We start from the raw sequence: 17,431 nt of genomic DNA, 5'->3' as shown, positions 1-17,431 counted from the left end.
CTTCTCAGCTCTCCTCTGACATCACTCCTCAAGACACGGCCCAAGTCTCTGTCCTGGAATCCAGAAGCCACCACCGCCTTTTCCATTCTCAAGGACGCTTTCGTCACCGCTCCCATCCTCACCCATCCAGATCCAGAATTACCATTCACCGTGGAAGTGGGTATGCTTCATCCATCGGGGTGGGAGCGCTGCTCTCACAGCGGCAGGGGAACCCTCCTTTACTCCATACATGTGCCTTCTATTCTAAGAAGCTGTCCCCGGCGGAGCAGAATTATGACATTGTCAACAGAGAGCTCCTCGCCATCAAGCTTGCATTAGAGGTGTGGAGACATTGGCTGGAGGGAGCCAAACATAAGTTTGAAGTCATCACAGACCATCGGAATCTAGAATATCTCAGAGAAGCTTGTCGTCTCAATCCACGCCAAGCCAGATGGTCCCTCTTCTTCACAAGATTCGACTTCCTAGTTACTTACCGACCTGGATATAAGAATTCCAAGGCTGATGCTCTTTCACGTATTCATCAACCTGATCCGGAACCTACCAATCCTGAAACCATCATCCCTCCAGCCATGATAGTCAGTCCCATCCTCTGGTCTTTAGATGAAGACATTCGAATTGCTACTCAAGCAGAACCTGCTCCGCCGGGAGGTCCAGAAGGGCGCATCTACTTACCTACATCTTACCGTCTACCCCTTCTGGACTCAGCTCACACTTCTCCGGGCTCTGGACACCCAGGTAGCCAGCGAACCCTCTCGCTCCTAGGTCAACGCTGCTGGTGGCCCGCTATGGCCCAAGATATCTCCCGATATCCCGCTGGCAAACTGGTTCCACTGCCCATCCCTCATCGTCCGTGGTCCCATCTGGGAATTGATTTTATGACTGATCTTCCACCATCCGAGTCCAATACCTGCATCTTCGTCATTGTCGACAGATTCTCCAAAGCCTGCAAGCTAATCCCTCTCCGTGGATTACCTACTGCCTTCGAAGCCACCGAAACACTCTTTCAGAACATATTCCGTCATTTTGGTCTTCCCGGGGATATTGTATCCGACCGAGGCCCTCAGTTCATCTCCCGTGTCTGGAAAGCCTTCTTCAAACTCCTTGGAGTCTCCATCAGTTTATCCTCTGGTTATCATCCTCAAACCAACGGCCAGACTGAGCGCAAGATCCAAGAGATCGGGAGGTACTTGAGGTCATACTGCCACCAGAACCAGAACAGCTGGAACCGGTTCCTTCTCTGGGCGGAATATCCCCAAAATTCTCTCCACCAGTCAACCACAGGACTCACACCTTTTCAGTGAATCCTAGGATATCAGCCCGCCCTGTTTCCCTGGTCCGGTGAACCATCAGAGGTTCCAGCTCTTAATCACTGGTTTGAGCAGAGCGAGAGAGTGTGGGGCTCACGTCCATCTACAACAGGCAGTGCGGAGACACACCACACAAGCCAACGCCAGAAGATCAGAAACCCCCCAATACCAACCTGGACAAAAGGTATGGTTGTCTACCTGAGATATCCATCTTCGCCTGCCCTGTCGTAAGCTGAGTCCCCGCTACATAGGTCCATTTACCATCCGGAGGCAGCTCAACAACGTTACTTACCGGCTCAACCTACCTGCACAGTACCGTATTTCTCCATCCTTTCACGTTTCACTGTTAAAACCCTATTATGAACCCTTGTCTCCTCCCCACACAGAACCCGGTGAACCTGAAGTGCCTCCTCCTCCTGAAGTCGCGGAAGAAGAACTCATCTACAGAGTCCAATCCATCATCAACTCGCGACGACGGGGCAATCGACTGGAGCACCTGGTCGACTGGGAGGGGTATGGCCCATAAGAGCGTTCCTGGGTAGCCCGTGATGACATACTTGATCCCTCCTTGTTAACCCAGTTCCATCAAGATCATCCCACTCGTCCTGCACCCAGAGGACGTGGTCGTCCCCGTCGTCGTAGTTTCCGGTCGTCTGGAGCCGACCATGGAGGAGGGGGTACTGTCACGGAGCCATCCACGTCATCACTCCCGCCCACTGCACCCGATCATTACACCAGATCAAAGTCACCTGATTTCTAATCACCGGCACCTGCACGTCATGATTGCACTCACTACTTCAGTCACAGTCTCCTGCACCTCAGTGTCTGGTCTCATCTCTCGACGCTACAGACTCACCTCACCTGATAACCACCCTCAAAATACTTACCTGTTGTCCTGAGGTTCCTTCGTCCATCGTCCTATGTTTCCTAGTCATCAAGTTCGTCTGTATCCTGCAAAGACATTGTTTCACCGTCAGTTAAGTGTTCACCATCTGTGCTTATCATCATCGCACTCAAGTTATCCTGCATCACTCACTCTGCACTTCAATAAACTTGTTATTTGCTTACATCTGCCTTGTCTGCCTTTCTATGGATGAGACAGCAGTGAACACAGACATAATTTCTATGACATACATAAAACATACATCATTTGATCCTTATTTGAAGTTAACAACCATTTAAACAAGTTTCTGTACACATCTCATTTTCCTGTTCAAATCAAACTGATTTTAAACCCAATCTTAAATTAAGCTGCATAGCCACAAATAATATTACAATATAAAAAAAAACATGATTTACAAAAGCAGAACATGCTTAGATCTTTGTTTTTCCTGGAACACCATTTCCATCACCCAACCAATCACAGCCCTCTGATTTTTGGGGGACATTTATTATTTTAAATCAATGTAAAGAGTTGTGAGCAAATAGGATGTGTCAGGTCCACGTGCTTTACATACGAGTTCCGTATGGAACTCCATACGGAATATATAATACCAATAGCAAGCCAGCTTTGAAAGCATAAGATCCCACCGTCCCTTTAGAGCGTCTCCAAAGCCATGTCTCCTTCGAAACACATGAATGCACACAGCAGCGCCTGCAAAGCGCCATGAGATAGTAGAGATGGTGTTCAATTACCTCATGTCTCAAAGCAAATAACATTACAATAATAATGAACGTAAACAACTTACAGAGCTCTAGATGTACCACATGACTGGTGCAGATTCATTTCGGAGTTGATAGTGTTGACATAGAAACGCATAAATCCGAGTCTGAAGACGTGAACAACTCCAGGTAGAACGCCATGGGTTGCCATCTCATAATTACGGTTATATATATAGGCTAATTGTTTAAACATTTGTTTACATGTTTGTTTCTCTGTAGTGTAACAGTCTGTAAGGACTTATATTTTAATGTTAGCCTAAAATGTTCTGCAATAAAAAGGTAGAGTCGTGAATATAGTTTAATTGTTTAAATAATATAAGCTAGTGTGTCTAAGCTAGTGTGTCTATGTAAATAATATAGACACATTTCTGCAGAAATGTAATTCTTATCAAAGTAGCACTCGGATTAAATATATAACATTGTCTCACAAGTTCATAATCAGATTTAAAACTGTGGTCTGTAAAGGTTAAAATTTAAAAAAAAAATTAAAATATATTGAATAAGTAGGTGCAAGATAAGCTCAGAGTTGTGAGGAAGACTTTATGTCGATTTTATTGTATATTAGTGGCTACATTCACAAAATGAAATTAACGTGAAACCTCCCTGAAACCTCTGGTGTTGTGACCCTAAAATGAAGCTTGATAAATGAGGCCTGTCGGCTAAAAAATACATTCTTTCTTGGACATAAAATTGCTAATTATTTTCTCTTTATTCCCTACCCATATCAGCACCTATAATGTCACTCAGAATGTGAATCATTGTTGCTGTGTGACAGGTCTTTTCATGCTTTAATGGGGAGAGGTTCACACATCTATCGCGCAGATGCCTGCAGAAATCAAACAACTGTATCCTAGCAACACACACCATAGTGGAGGCCTTCGAAGTTGTTTGAGTGGATTACACAAACGCACAGCCATATTGCTAGGATATGTAGAGACAAATAGTGGAAAAAGGTTCAACATGGTTTTGGTTACAGTCAATAGCCACTAATTTACAACAACATTTAGATGAGTATATTAAAGCAATTAAATTCATGCAGCCAAGCACATCAAGAAATAACTTACAATATCAAAACTTTAAAGGGAGTTTTTCTTTATATTGAGGATACACTCTGATTTAATAGATATTTAACAGACTTACAGTAAACACAGTAAATATAATGAATCATGAAGGGAGGGTTTTTAATATTTTCTCACAGCAGCAAAAATCTGGGCATTGAGTCCAAAAGCACTCATGATTTAGTGTTTCCTAAAATTATTTGTTTAAAAAAGTAATCTCTTTATAGACATGTAATGGCAACCCTTTTAAATATTAAAGTGATAGTTCAATAGTCATTACTCATCCCTATGCCATTCAATCCTGTATGACTTTCTTTTGTGGAACAGTGTGTGTTTGTGGAGCTTATTTTTTCATACAATGAAAATGGGTGGTAACCACAATTTAAAGCGCTATAAAAAGTCATTAGCTTTATTTTAAGTGTTCCGAGATCATTTGATATTTCTGTATGAATTTTTTTTTTTAATTTGCTGCAAATATTCCCCTCTGCTGTAGCTCTCAAATCTCATTTGAGCTTGTGCGCATTGTTTAAATGCTCTCTGAAGACAAGTTGCACAAATAAATAAATATATAGAGTATTCGCTGATAATATGAAAAAAGGCCACTTAAGTCTACTTAAACAGAGTTCACTTTTATGGCTATTTCTTAACACTCTTTTAAAAAGTGTACTTTGTAATCATTTGTAATTAAATCACTTTTTTAAATTATTTTATTATAATAATTGTTTGTCACGCTTTAAAGAATTACCCATATTTTGATGTGTTGTTGACATACTAAGCACATACGATTAAATTACTTAAATTTAACCGTTGTATTAACTGTAGTTTATCATAAATTATTTTTATCATTTATTCTTTTTTATCATCAAAATTTGGCAGTACATTTTAACCATAACTGATTTCAACTAATATAAATATAAACTGTAAATAAAATGCATTTAAGTGTCTGAAAACAATACATTCAGTTCGCACTTAAGCAAATTATTTTTAAGTAATTATTTTCATAATACATACTCATTTTAAAAGTATGCTGGTGTCTTTTTAATAACCTGTCATAATACAACCCTTAACTTTGTATTAACATCTCACGTACAAAACTTCAATGAACACATGATGCACTTACCCACACAGCTGAAGTTTCCACCAGCCCAGGCTCGTCCACCCCAGCATAGTGTTTCCTCAGCAGGGCTTGAAGCTCTGGCAGGGCCCATACTCACCGTCCAGAACCACAAGAGAAAGGCGGCCGCTATCGTCCACCAGAACATAATCCTATCTCAGTTTCCTCTCCTCTTAGGTGTTTCCTTGATCACTGAGCCACACCATGCAGCCGTAACCCCCACACATCTTACACGCACAGCCAACCAGCTTCAACTAAATGACAACCTGAGTGAAAAGACTCCAGAATGTGCATCTATATCCCAGAGGTGTCCTTTTTTACTGAGTTGGTTGAAAGTGAGAGTCCTGTAGGACGGCCAGGTTTGTGTCAGTCACATACACAGAGCCTCAATTTCTCCAGTCCTCCTGTTCTCTAGCTGTTTTGGAAGCAAAGTATGAAATTCCTGACAGTCCCATGGTAAATTTGACACATGGTGGAACCAGCAAGGGCTCAGAAGAGGGTTTTCACTGATGTAAGACTCTGAGCCTGAACTCAAGCAACACAAAAACTGCACTAATACAACTTAAAAGTCACCCTGAGTTCACCTCCTGGCCTTTCTCAGTCTAAGCATGTGATTTAGTAAGAGTGGACACACCTTTTGTGCTGCTCATGAGTAATGGGATGCTCCCTCACACACACACAAACCATAATGTGTCGTTGTGTCTGCACAGTGAAGAATCACAAGGGGTTGCGATGGGGGCTGGGCTTGTAAATGCCGCTACACGCAATCTTATTATACGAATAACTGTCATATTGTCATAGAAATTAGATGCACTGCTCTGGGAAAAATGTGTCAGGTAGACAGGGACAACAGCTTCTCTGCTGTTCTACTTAAGCAGGACAGGAAATGTAGCACAATGTCCGCTCTGATACACACTCACAGGACGTCAAGCTTGGCAGAATTCACAAACTAATTGAACTGACTTTTAAACTTGATAGATAGACTAGTACTGAAAAAAGATAATCACTGTTTTCTTGAATACATTTTAAAATGTAATACATTCCTGTGATGGCAAAGCTGAATTTTAAGGATCATTACTCCAGTCTTCAGTGTCACATTATTCTTCAGAAATAATTCTAATATGCTGATTTGCTGCTCAAGGAACATCGTATTATCATCATTGTTGAAAACTGCTTAACCGTGATACCTTTTCAGGATTTTTTGATGAATAGAATTTGAAATACTTTTTTTGTAACAATGTAAATGCATTTAATGTCATTTTTGATCAATTTAATGCATCCTTGCGGGAAAAAAAGGAATTATTATTAATATTATTTTTACTGGTATTAGATTTTTTAATGGTAGTGCACATGACATGAGTGGCATATAGGCTACTAAATTGTGCATTTAATCATTCTAGCGAAAGAAATTACAAACAAATGAATAAATGAATTATTTACACAGAAATTCTTCGTTATGGGAATAGACCTCCAATTCAAAATAAAATCACACATAAAACACTATGAGGGGTCCATTAATAATTGATGTTATACTGTATGTAAACATGCACTAGATGATCTTTGATAATTTTTCTGTTTGTATCATTGTATCGTCTTGGTGGTTTTTCAGCTTCTTGCGCCACAAATATACAGTATTCAATGTGCCCATCTTAAAAACGAGACACAGCGTGACATTAAAAACAGTTTCACTTTTCCTAGCAGGTCTCAGGACTATGCAGTATTCAGGTCTCATGCTGTACTGTATCCTTTGTGAATGGCCCCTGACACTAATTTCATACTAATGGAACAAAGTGGATATTTCAATGACATGCATGGCATACAACACACAAAACATATGCTGTGCACACAAACAGTGCAAATAAATACCCTATTAAAAAACTGTAAAGATAGAGAGGAAGAAACATAGAAAGAAACAAAAAATGAAGAGAGGACAGAAACATTAAACACACCTGTTGCATTTAGAGGAATGCATTCTATAGTCTAATCATTCAAACACACATCGGCTCGACATTATATATGATCCTAGTAACAAAGATACTAGCCATTTTAAATGTAAAACTGACAGAAAGAGAAGCTGGTAACCTTCATTTGTTTCTAGTGAGCAAAAATCAATAATAAAAAAAACCATACATTTTAGGCAGTAAAAATGTTTAATAACATTTATCATGAATCTATATAACACTATTTCATCATATGTTGACATATACAATAATATACAACATTTACATTTATATACAATGCACTATATAAAAAGAAATACATAATTGTGTGTGATTGGGTGAAGAATATGGCTTTTAAAAATCGTTAAATGACACAGAAAACGCAACGTGGAGTCAAAATAACTCTTGTAAGGCATTGAGTTTGACAGCATATCAAGAGCTTATCTTTTAAAACCGATGTTGCCACAGCTTGTGTGTGGAAAGGATAACATACAAAGCCGATATGCCATTCATTAGCACAGGTACTCGGATCTAGAGCTGTCACTCTTGTACGTCATCTGAGAGTCAATGCTTGAACGTGAGCACAGGAGCATCCGCTCTGAATCCTGAGTCTGTCTTCGTGCCCACAAATCATTCGCCTGCCCGTTCAGAGACCTTTGTTTCATGGTGAGCGTCTCGAACTTTACGTATGTCTCTTTTGAAAGGTCTTCACCTGGTCCACTGTTCCTACTACTGTTTCCTTTACAGTAAAGACACAAAATCTTGTAGAGCAACACCACAATGAGAGGCACCGCAATTGCGCATGCGATCCCACTGGCGATCATCAGGACTTTGTTCTGCCCATTGTCATCACCGTTATCCAGAGTACTAAAATCCACACATTGCTCTTTCCCAGACACCGAACCCTTAGTAACCAAACACACCGTGTAGAGCAGGTTAGGCATCAGATACTCCAAGAGCAGCTTCCCTTGACCAACTTCCGTATCGACCGACTCCTTATCGTCTTTCGCATCATATGGAAAGTATACCACTGTTAGGGGCGTATCGCTTGGCAAACCTTCAGCGCTCCATAATAAGACTGCCGTGTCACTTGTCTCCTCCACTACCTCAATGTCTTTGATGTCAGCTTTCTTTTTGAACTTGTCACTCATCATTAAACCTTTGTCACCTTTGCTTTGCTGGACCTTAGCCGGTTTGTCTCCAGCAGGTGGGGACCTCTGAACTCCTTCGCCTGGTCCCAGACTCTTCTTGGTTGGCAGCGGTGGCATTGTGGTCATGGCAGCTCTGGTTGTAAGTGTGGGACTTGAGGAAGTATACAATTGCATCCTAGTCTCTGCAAAAGAAGTCACGGATTGACCATCGGGCAGCTTGGTTATGGTTATCGGTGGGGACTGCGTTGTGGCCTGCATCCCATCCACAGACAGGGTGATGGAGGCCTCTGCCTTCCCTGCGACATTTTTGGCCTTGCAGAGGTAATCGCCTGCATCCTTAAACACAATACTGTGCAAACTGAGGATGGACCAATGAACCCCCTCACCTGGAGATTGCTGCACAACTACAAAGACATGAAATGGTGAGTAACAACCTGAACAATAGGTTCGTAAGAAAAAGGTGAAAGAATGCTTTATATTTTGCTATAACTAAGTAGGTTTACATTTGGGATAAACCGATATTAATATCTACAGAGATGTAGATTTGATGAAATACATACACTACCGTTGCGTCGGTAAGCTTTTGAAAGAAATATCCTATGCTCATCAAGGCTGCATTTATTTGCATTATTAGGGATGAACCGATATTATAATTTTGCCAGAAATTGTTTTTATGTAATGGCCTACAACAGATAAATACTGATACAGAATGAAATAACGTATACAGTGCTGGTCAGAATTGTGTGTTTTTTGGATTTTTGGTTAGATTTTTGCATTTTTTAAGAATAAAATATCAAAAGGATAAACAATGGAGATTCATTTTTTACAGGCATCTTTAATCATATTTAGCAAGTTGGCAAATAATTCTGACCAGCACTGTATATTAAAATGTAAATACATATTTATATAATATTTATATTATATCCAATATTTATAATAGGGATGCACCGATATATACAATTTTGGCAGATATGCCGGTAATTATTTTGATGTTGGCCAGTCATTAAAATTGTCTGATATTAAAATTCTATATTATTTTGTCTAAATCTGTAAAAAAAAACAAAAAAAAAACACTAAAACTCAAATCATTTTAAATGATACTATAGGCATCACAAAATTATAATGCACTGTATGAAAACTGTACGATCGTTTTGATATTTGCCAAAGATTATATTTAACAGTGTTAAATTAAATTATTCGTTTTTTTAAAGATAAACTTTAAGTGGGCGTTAGTTTAAATTTAATATCCAATATCAATAACACAATTTAAACAAAATCTCTAATATCATGCAGCCCTAGTTTACATACACTTTAAAAAGTTACATTTGAGACAAACACAATAATTTGTCTTTTTAAAAATTAATGTAAACACATTAGTCCTACTGTAATTTTACTAGTCTGACTTTGTCCAGCATGTATACATGTTAATTGGTCTACAATTGGCACACACTTAAAGACAGATGTGAAAGTGTATTTAATAATCCCTCAAATATTTCAATTACGTTTGATGTCATTTTTACTTGGACAGTGAGACCTCATACCTGTGTTGTTGAATGCAGATCCATCAGCTCTAGTCCAGAGAAGGGTGGGGGTAGGGAAACCACTGGCGTCACACCGCAGAATCACATTGCTGCCTAGTGATGACGTTATCTTAGTTGCTGAAATCATAACTGATGGCTTGACACACTGATCCAGTTCAGCCCGCTGGAACAGGACACCAGCTAAGTTCTCTGGTCCACTGCATGTTAGAAACTGATCCATCAATGCCACAGGTATGCTGCTCATCTTAGACAACTCAATGAGCTTGGAAATTCGACAGTCACAGTACCACGGATTGTCCTGCAGACCTGCAAATATTGAAATATCTGCTAAGAATATGCAATATGTTAAATACAGGAATGTGAATCTCCTTTCAGTTTAGGGGACAGGAAAAGCAATGAATTATATATGATCTATCCATCCATCCGTCCGTCCGTCCATCCATCCAACTATCTATCGTCATGTTTGATTCCCATGTGAATGCATGAACTGATAAAATGTATACCTTCAATGCAATGTCAGTCACTTTAGATAAAATCATAATGCATATGTAAATGCAATGGAGAAGGACAACTTCACTTATTGAAGATCTCACTGAAATAAAGACCACAGGTTTACTTATTCAACTACTAAACAAACACAGCAGTTTACAGCCATCAAATAAGAAAGGTATAAATCTTGGTGTAAATTCTCAAGCTAGGATGTCTTGTCTGGCTCGTACGCATACATCAGGTGTTGGACATTAAAATCCCAGTCCACCCATAATTCTGTCTATGGCAGGATGAAGATCAGTTGACTGTAAACAAGGAATTAGACGGTCCACTGATGCAACTCAACAGCTGGATTGTGGCAACTGCTAATATCCTGATGATACAGGGTAATGCCCAGTCACATTGTGCATTTGTGCTTATCTCTGCACTTGAATGGCACCTGGTGAAAGTAAAGAATATGCAGCTGGAGTTTCACACGAGCAAAATGCAGTGTATTGTCGTGCCTAAGAAAAAAAAACACAGTGACTCTGATATTCAGACACACTGACATGATTGCGACTGTGATTTTGCTTTTAAACAGTTCAATAAATTAAAAAATAAGTTACACAGTAACTTACAATTTAAACACAATTTTGCCAATTATATCACCAAAGAAATTGATATCTCCAAGCAAAACACTATAGCATTTTTGAACAAACAAGTTGATTGAATGATTCAATGATTCACTCATTAATGAGGGATTCTGAATTCGGAACAGCATACTGACATATTACAGTTTCTATTACAGTTTCACTCATATAAAGAAATTGCACAAATACTAAGAGTTGTAGGCTATGTAAAACTTTGAAAAAACTTTCACCATCATATCATATCATCAACTACCAACTGCAACAACTGCTAAAGTATTATACTTTAACCAAGTGCCATACAAGAGTACTCTCACTTTTTTTTAATCCAGTAGGTCAAGCACACATGAATCTATCAAATTATTTACTTTCTCTTCACCAATCTGTTCTTTAAATGTCACTAAGCAAACACATGAATCATCCTCTTCTCAGATGAGCTCTTCAAAGAAATTTAAATCTCAGATCCTCAGACACAGTTGGAAGTGCCATTAGAAGATTAGCTTGTACTTAACTTGGGAGAGCCCAATGAGACTAGATTTAGATAATTAAAGATCACACTTGGGCTTACAAAGACATGGTAAAGAGAGGGATATTATTGAATCTTGCTTTCAATTTTACATACAGTATACAGTATCCACCCATATTCTTTGCATTTTAGCATTTTAGGAAGATCCAACCCTTGTTTAAAAAAGGAAAAAAAAGAAGTACACATCAGCATACTTTAAAAAATGTAATTATTCAAGAAATAATATAGTTAGAAAATATGATTAAATAAAAACTTAATTTTCGGACACTTCATTGCATTTATTTTACAATTACATTAAAATGTATTATTGCCTGAATGTATATAAATCCAGTTAGTTGACTACAGTAAAGTTGAAATTTAGTACATTTCAAATATATTAACTTTAAATGTAATTTCATAAATCAATACACTTTTTAAACATAGAAACAAGAAACATAGTAAAGAAAGTCATGAAAACTTTACACTTAAGTGGCCTTTTATTTAATTAATAATATTATATTATCCGCAAGTTTTTAAAAATATACTTTTAAGATATGAAGTAGACTATAAGTGTACATTCAATACAACTAAGCACACTTCTATTTCACAAGGGAAAGCTCATACCAGTAATTTGACTCCTTAAAGGGTTAGATCACCCAAAAAATTAAGTAAAAAAATAAAAAAATCCCTGTCATCATTTACTTATCATTTCCAAATCTGTATGAATTTCTTTGTTCTGCTGAACACAAAGGAAGATATTTTGAAGAAAGTTTGTATCCAGGCCACTCTGGGGCACCACTGACATCCATAGTAGGAAAGAAAATACTATGCAAGTCAATGCTACCCCAGAATTGTACAGTTTCCCACATTCTTCAAAATATCTTCTTTTGTGTTCAACAGAACAAATAAATTTATAAATTTGGAACAACCCGAGGGTGATGAATGATGACAGAATTTGAACTATCCCTAGTTTCTTTTGCTGGCTTAGTTTATGTCAACAAAGTAAGCTACGGTAATTTAGAATGAAAAAAAAAGTATTTTAAAAACTTGTCAATGCAATTTGAATAGTGCCTGATCAACATCATTTTTCATATTTAAGGTGTGTCATCATAATTTTTACCCACCTAGAACAATCTTTTGTGAGGCATTGGCACTGGGCAGGATGCCTGAAAATGGAGGCCAGATGTCCACCAAGTCAGAGGGGAGGGTAGTTAGCTTGTTACTAGAAATATCTAGGTAGGTGATGTTAACCAGATAAGGTGCTGCCTCCACAGGGACATTTGTCAAGCGGTTGTTGTGCAGGTCCAAGGTCCTCAGACTGGGCATCTCCCTCAGAGACTCCCAGGGAAAGATAGCGATCATGTTCCCATCCAGTCGTAGCTCATGAAGAACTTTCAGATTGTAGAAGCTGCCAGGATCCACAGAGGTGATTGAATTGTACGTTATCCACAGGTAGCGTAACTCTGACAGGTAGTAGAAGGCCTCAGTGGGCACTCGACGCACAGCTGTCTTCTCCACCCGCAGCTTCACCGTGTCCAAGGGGACGTTTACTGGAATATCTGACATATCAGGGTCATTGCATAAAACAGACCTGTGGCAGAGTTTCAGAGCAGAGATTAATCAATTCAACCAATATGTGTGGTGATGTTCATTCATTTTGAGTTTTATTAGTATATTATGAGAAATATAGCCTCACACAAAGTAAAATTCAAGGAATTATTTTATAATTTATGTTCACACTGGTCTGATTCTGTTATCCCTTTAACAAAACATTTAAATCAAAATGGTTTCCTGTATTGTGAGTGTTTACACTCTCAAGCTAAGCTCTTAAGATAAACACAAGATAATGCCCCACGTGATAGTTAAAAATCTATTTTTGTTTTTTATTTATAACTTGTTAGGATGTTTGAAATCCAATATATTTAATTAAATATTTATGTGAATAATTATAATACATCTATACATTTACATATTAGACTGTAATGTAATGACAAATTAAAATCCTTTAAAAAATAAAAATCCAAATTTAAAACTTAAAAATATTATTATAACAATGTACGGATAAAACATTTAATTTAGCAAACGTTTCAGATAGCCTACATTAGGAAATTAACAGATTTTCCTAAAGTGCCAATCTGTCAAAACAAGCTTTATTGCCAATAATATGTTTATATAGGCATATTGGCTTAAATTTACATAGCCTATCTTGAGTATAAAGAAACCTTACAATTTTAAAAAATATATAATCCTTGTTGTAACAACATCTTGTTTATTTTGATTCAAAAAGGCTATTTATTGTGCACATTTCTTCTATCGACTTTGGTCAAATTACATTTATATGAAATATTTGTCTGTGGTTTAAGGAGGTTTTAAAAGTATTTCATAAAAAGTTACTATAATTAAAACTTATAGGGCCTATTGATATTTCTCATATGCAATTAATTTTCAGTTTATTCCAATTCAACCTATTTCTTATACTTTATGTCTGTCTACTTATTCAAGAATATATGCAATGGACCTAAATTATGCCTTTGCAAGGATATGCTAAATAGGCAAGGCTTATAGCCAATTTTACACAATAAGTTGAAATTTTATTCAACTTTATTATAGCTTGTATTTATTCTACTTTTTGTATTATTATTATTTTAGTGAAATAGTGTCCTTACCTGCTGCCAGTGCCATCGCTGCGTCCGTGGTACACGCAGGTGCACTGCGACGGACAGAAAGGTTGTGCCACACTCCAGCAGCTCAGTAGAACCTGGGCCACCAGCAGACGATACATACTTCAGTCACGGACACACACACTCACACTCACACACATCAGATCCCAATCGATCATCAGTGAACAAAAATCCCTTTAGCAGTCCTCGGGGAGAATGAATAAAAGCAAGTAAAGTGCATTGCCGCATGCATCCTGTTTAGCATGCTAATAGGTGAGCAGGAAGCTGAGAAGAACTGGAGGATTGGGAGCTGCGCGCGCCGAGATTAGAAAGAGGATTTCTCAAGGCTGAGTAGGTCACTAAAGTTGAACAGTGTGGGATGGGAAGTGTGTGTGTGTGTGTGTGTGTGTGTGTGTGTGTGTGTGTGTGTGTGTGTGTGTGTGTGTGTGTGTGTGTGTGTGTGTGTGTGTGTGTGTGTGTGTGTGTGTGTGTGTGTGTGTGTGTGTGTGTGTGACTGCGTTCGAGAAGGATAAGCCTACACGCTATAATCGGCTAATGGCAAGGTTCTCTCATCATCGTCACATGACCGCTCGCTCCCAGACACTTTTCCATCCTGCACCTCCTGTATGAGGCTGATTTTGGCTTCCGTCACCTACCTCGCCTCACGCTGTTAATTGTTGCGTGCATTGTGGATAGACGACACCTGTGTGTAAGCTGTCGACGTTCAGGTCATGATTTACTAAGAGTAGGCCAAGACAGGCCAAACTGTTCTGTCTGAGTTGAGAGAGGGCTGCCAACTTTTGAGTTCATGTTAATTTATCTCAAGGAAAAACTCTCAACTAATGGTGTAAACTATTTACCTACAATCATAGGTGAATTAACCCTATTGGGCAAGTGCCCATGGGTCACCACGTCCAGGGGGGCACCGGGCAAATTTTTTTTTTCGCTTTTAAAACAAGCGATTCATTCTCAAACGTATTTCTAGCCTATAGGCCTATATATACCATTTCATCAGAACGTGGATGTTTTGTTGAAAGTTTATTATTTTCATAATTTTATTTCATGTTATAATTATTTTGTTTTTGGACGCGCACATTTCATTTCAACACTATTACACTATAATTATATTCAACTAGCATGTCTATTGATACGGAGCAGAGCGAGTGTTTTAAATTAATTTCTATATGAATAGAAACCACTCGCTCTGTTCCGTGCTAGCCTAGTGGAAACGCACCATACAGATTATGGGAGTGTGCTGTGCGGTTTTGCGTCCTTTCAATCGAAATTAAACTACCTCGTGACGCATGTATGTGTGAATCCACTACAGAGCATCAGCCTTGCACTTTCACGTTGAATTTTGCAAAAAAGTTGCGGAAAGAGGCAGAGTGTAGATTAGTGAATTTTAAAATTACATTTTCTATTCAAAACCATGTAGCTAGAGATTATTGCAAGACCAGGCACTCTAGGTTGTCCGTGACGAAATTTGGGTTGATGTCAGAACCCAACGTCAGATTGACGTCAACATCCAAGGTCGTACAGACTTTCGATTTTGGTTGGAAATAAAAGTTGTAATAATAATAATATAGTAATAATAATAATAACTGAATGCACTCTGGGTGAGTCTTAATCTGCCACAAAGAGTCTTAATCTGCCACTGCAATCAACCCTGTCAGCATGATACATTATTATTAAAGGAAATTAACAATTGAATTTACAAATATTAAATATTAATATTTTGTAAAAATGCACAAGGCCGTTTTTATAATAATAGCATTATTCTGATAACTTTTAATGGTATTAGAGTAAAAATATAATAATATAGTTCTTGAATGACTTTTCTGAGATAAATGTAACGTTATGTGACACTCAGAGCCAGTCCGAGCCTTTTGGGGTCCTAAGCAGAATTTGATTTGGGGGCCCCCTCCCACTACGCGAAGTGACCTGTGCTTGACGATTTTTGACACAAATGTCACGCAATAATGATACATTATAAATTAATACAGTGAGGTTATGTATTAATACATAATAAATACTTAATAAAAAATAGATGCCTACTTAAAAAAAGTTTTAACTTTTACTTTACTCTTTTACTAACTCTTTGAAACTTTTTAAAACAAACTGTCTCAAAGCATATAAAATAAATTATTTGGTAAAATAATGACAAAACTGAGAAATCAGAAACATAATAAGAGCAAGGGTTCAACAATGACAATTATTATTAAAAACTGTAAAAATATTTTTATTTCTCAACTGTCTCAATACAGTGTAACTGTCCTCAAAATCGTTTTTATTATTATTATTGTAACAGACTTTGTTGGATTGTACATGACAGAATCCAGCAAACTCTGTTACTATAATACCGGTATAGTAGTATGCGTGTTGTATGTGTGTATGCAATCTACAGTATTTTTCTGTAGATAGGAATGGCTTGCCGTAGATATGAATGGCTCATGAGCACTTGGTACTGGAGTGTGGCGGGTTTTTGGAGTTAGTGATCTGATGTGTGGTATAATAAAGTGGAGAATAGTTCAAAATGCTATGTTTATTATTTATTCAAACTGCTACCTTTACACCTAGAAGGTTAAGTTCCCCTGCGGCTATTTTCTCCAACTTAAACCGATACCGTGACTATACGCAGTTGCGCACGAATTGTCTATGCACTCGCGAGGTGTCTAGATTATGCGCATGACTTAAACGCTGGCAGACACAGCAGCAGTTGTTGGCAGGTATATTGATCATGAAATAAAAAATTTCTCGTCTTGAATTATTCATTCATTCATTAATATTCATTCATTCATTTATGTCACTTGTTTAAGTCATCTAAAAATATATATATATATTTAACTCGATTTGGGGGGCCCCTGGTGGCTTCGCTTATGCCTCGGGCCGGCCCTGGTGACACTGTTTAAAAGCTGTTTTATCCGCAAATATTGAAACACTGATTCAGTTATAAAAATGAGAGATGATACATTTCAGTACGTTTTACTGGTTCTTTCAACATACCCTCTAATCAGAATCAGAATCAGAATCAGAAAGAGCTTTATTGCCAAGTGTGCTTGCACACACAAGGAATTTGTTTTGGTACTGAGGCTTCCAGTGGACATATACAAATACAACATGAAACATAATACTACAAATTATAAGAATAAAAAATAAAAATATAAATATATGAGAATAATGTTCATTTATGTTTATTTGGTACTTTCACTGTAAAAAATAATAATGGTTGGTTTAACTTAAAAAAGTAAGTAACCTGGTTGCCTTAATTTTGAGTTCACTGAAATTAAAAATTTGAGTTAATACAAAGGAGATTGGTTTAATCAACAGAAACTCCAAATATTATGTTATCTGAAATACTCTAATCTGAAAAAAATATAT

General features: G+C 37.8%; 1 protein-coding gene across 1 annotated transcript; it reads right to left on the bottom strand.

Moving 5' to 3' along the window:
• Positions 1-7,272: 7,272 nt before the first annotated feature.
• lrit3a (info leucine-rich repeat, immunoglobulin-like and transmembrane domains 3a) lies at positions 7,273-14,490 on the bottom strand. Its single transcript, XM_077247967.1, has 4 exons — positions 14,060-14,490; positions 12,518-12,984; positions 9,774-10,079; positions 7,273-8,636 (listed from the first exon to the last, which is right to left on the bottom strand). Exons 1-4 carry the CDS (start codon positions 14,173-14,175, stop codon positions 7,594-7,596), a joined length of 1,932 nt encoding a protein of 643 aa, XP_077104082.1. The 5' UTR covers positions 14,176-14,490; the 3' UTR covers positions 7,273-7,593.
• Between the last annotated feature and the right edge of the window lie 2,941 nt (positions 14,491-17,431).

This window comes from Siphateles boraxobius, unplaced genomic scaffold (genome assembly GCF_051911475.1).
Source record: "Siphateles boraxobius isolate OS27281-9 unplaced genomic scaffold, OSU_SipBor_1 3, whole genome shotgun sequence".
Classification (NCBI taxonomy): domain Eukaryota; kingdom Metazoa; phylum Chordata; class Actinopteri; order Cypriniformes; family Leuciscidae; genus Siphateles; species Siphateles boraxobius.
This window is presented reverse-complemented; position numbering and strand designations above follow the sequence as displayed.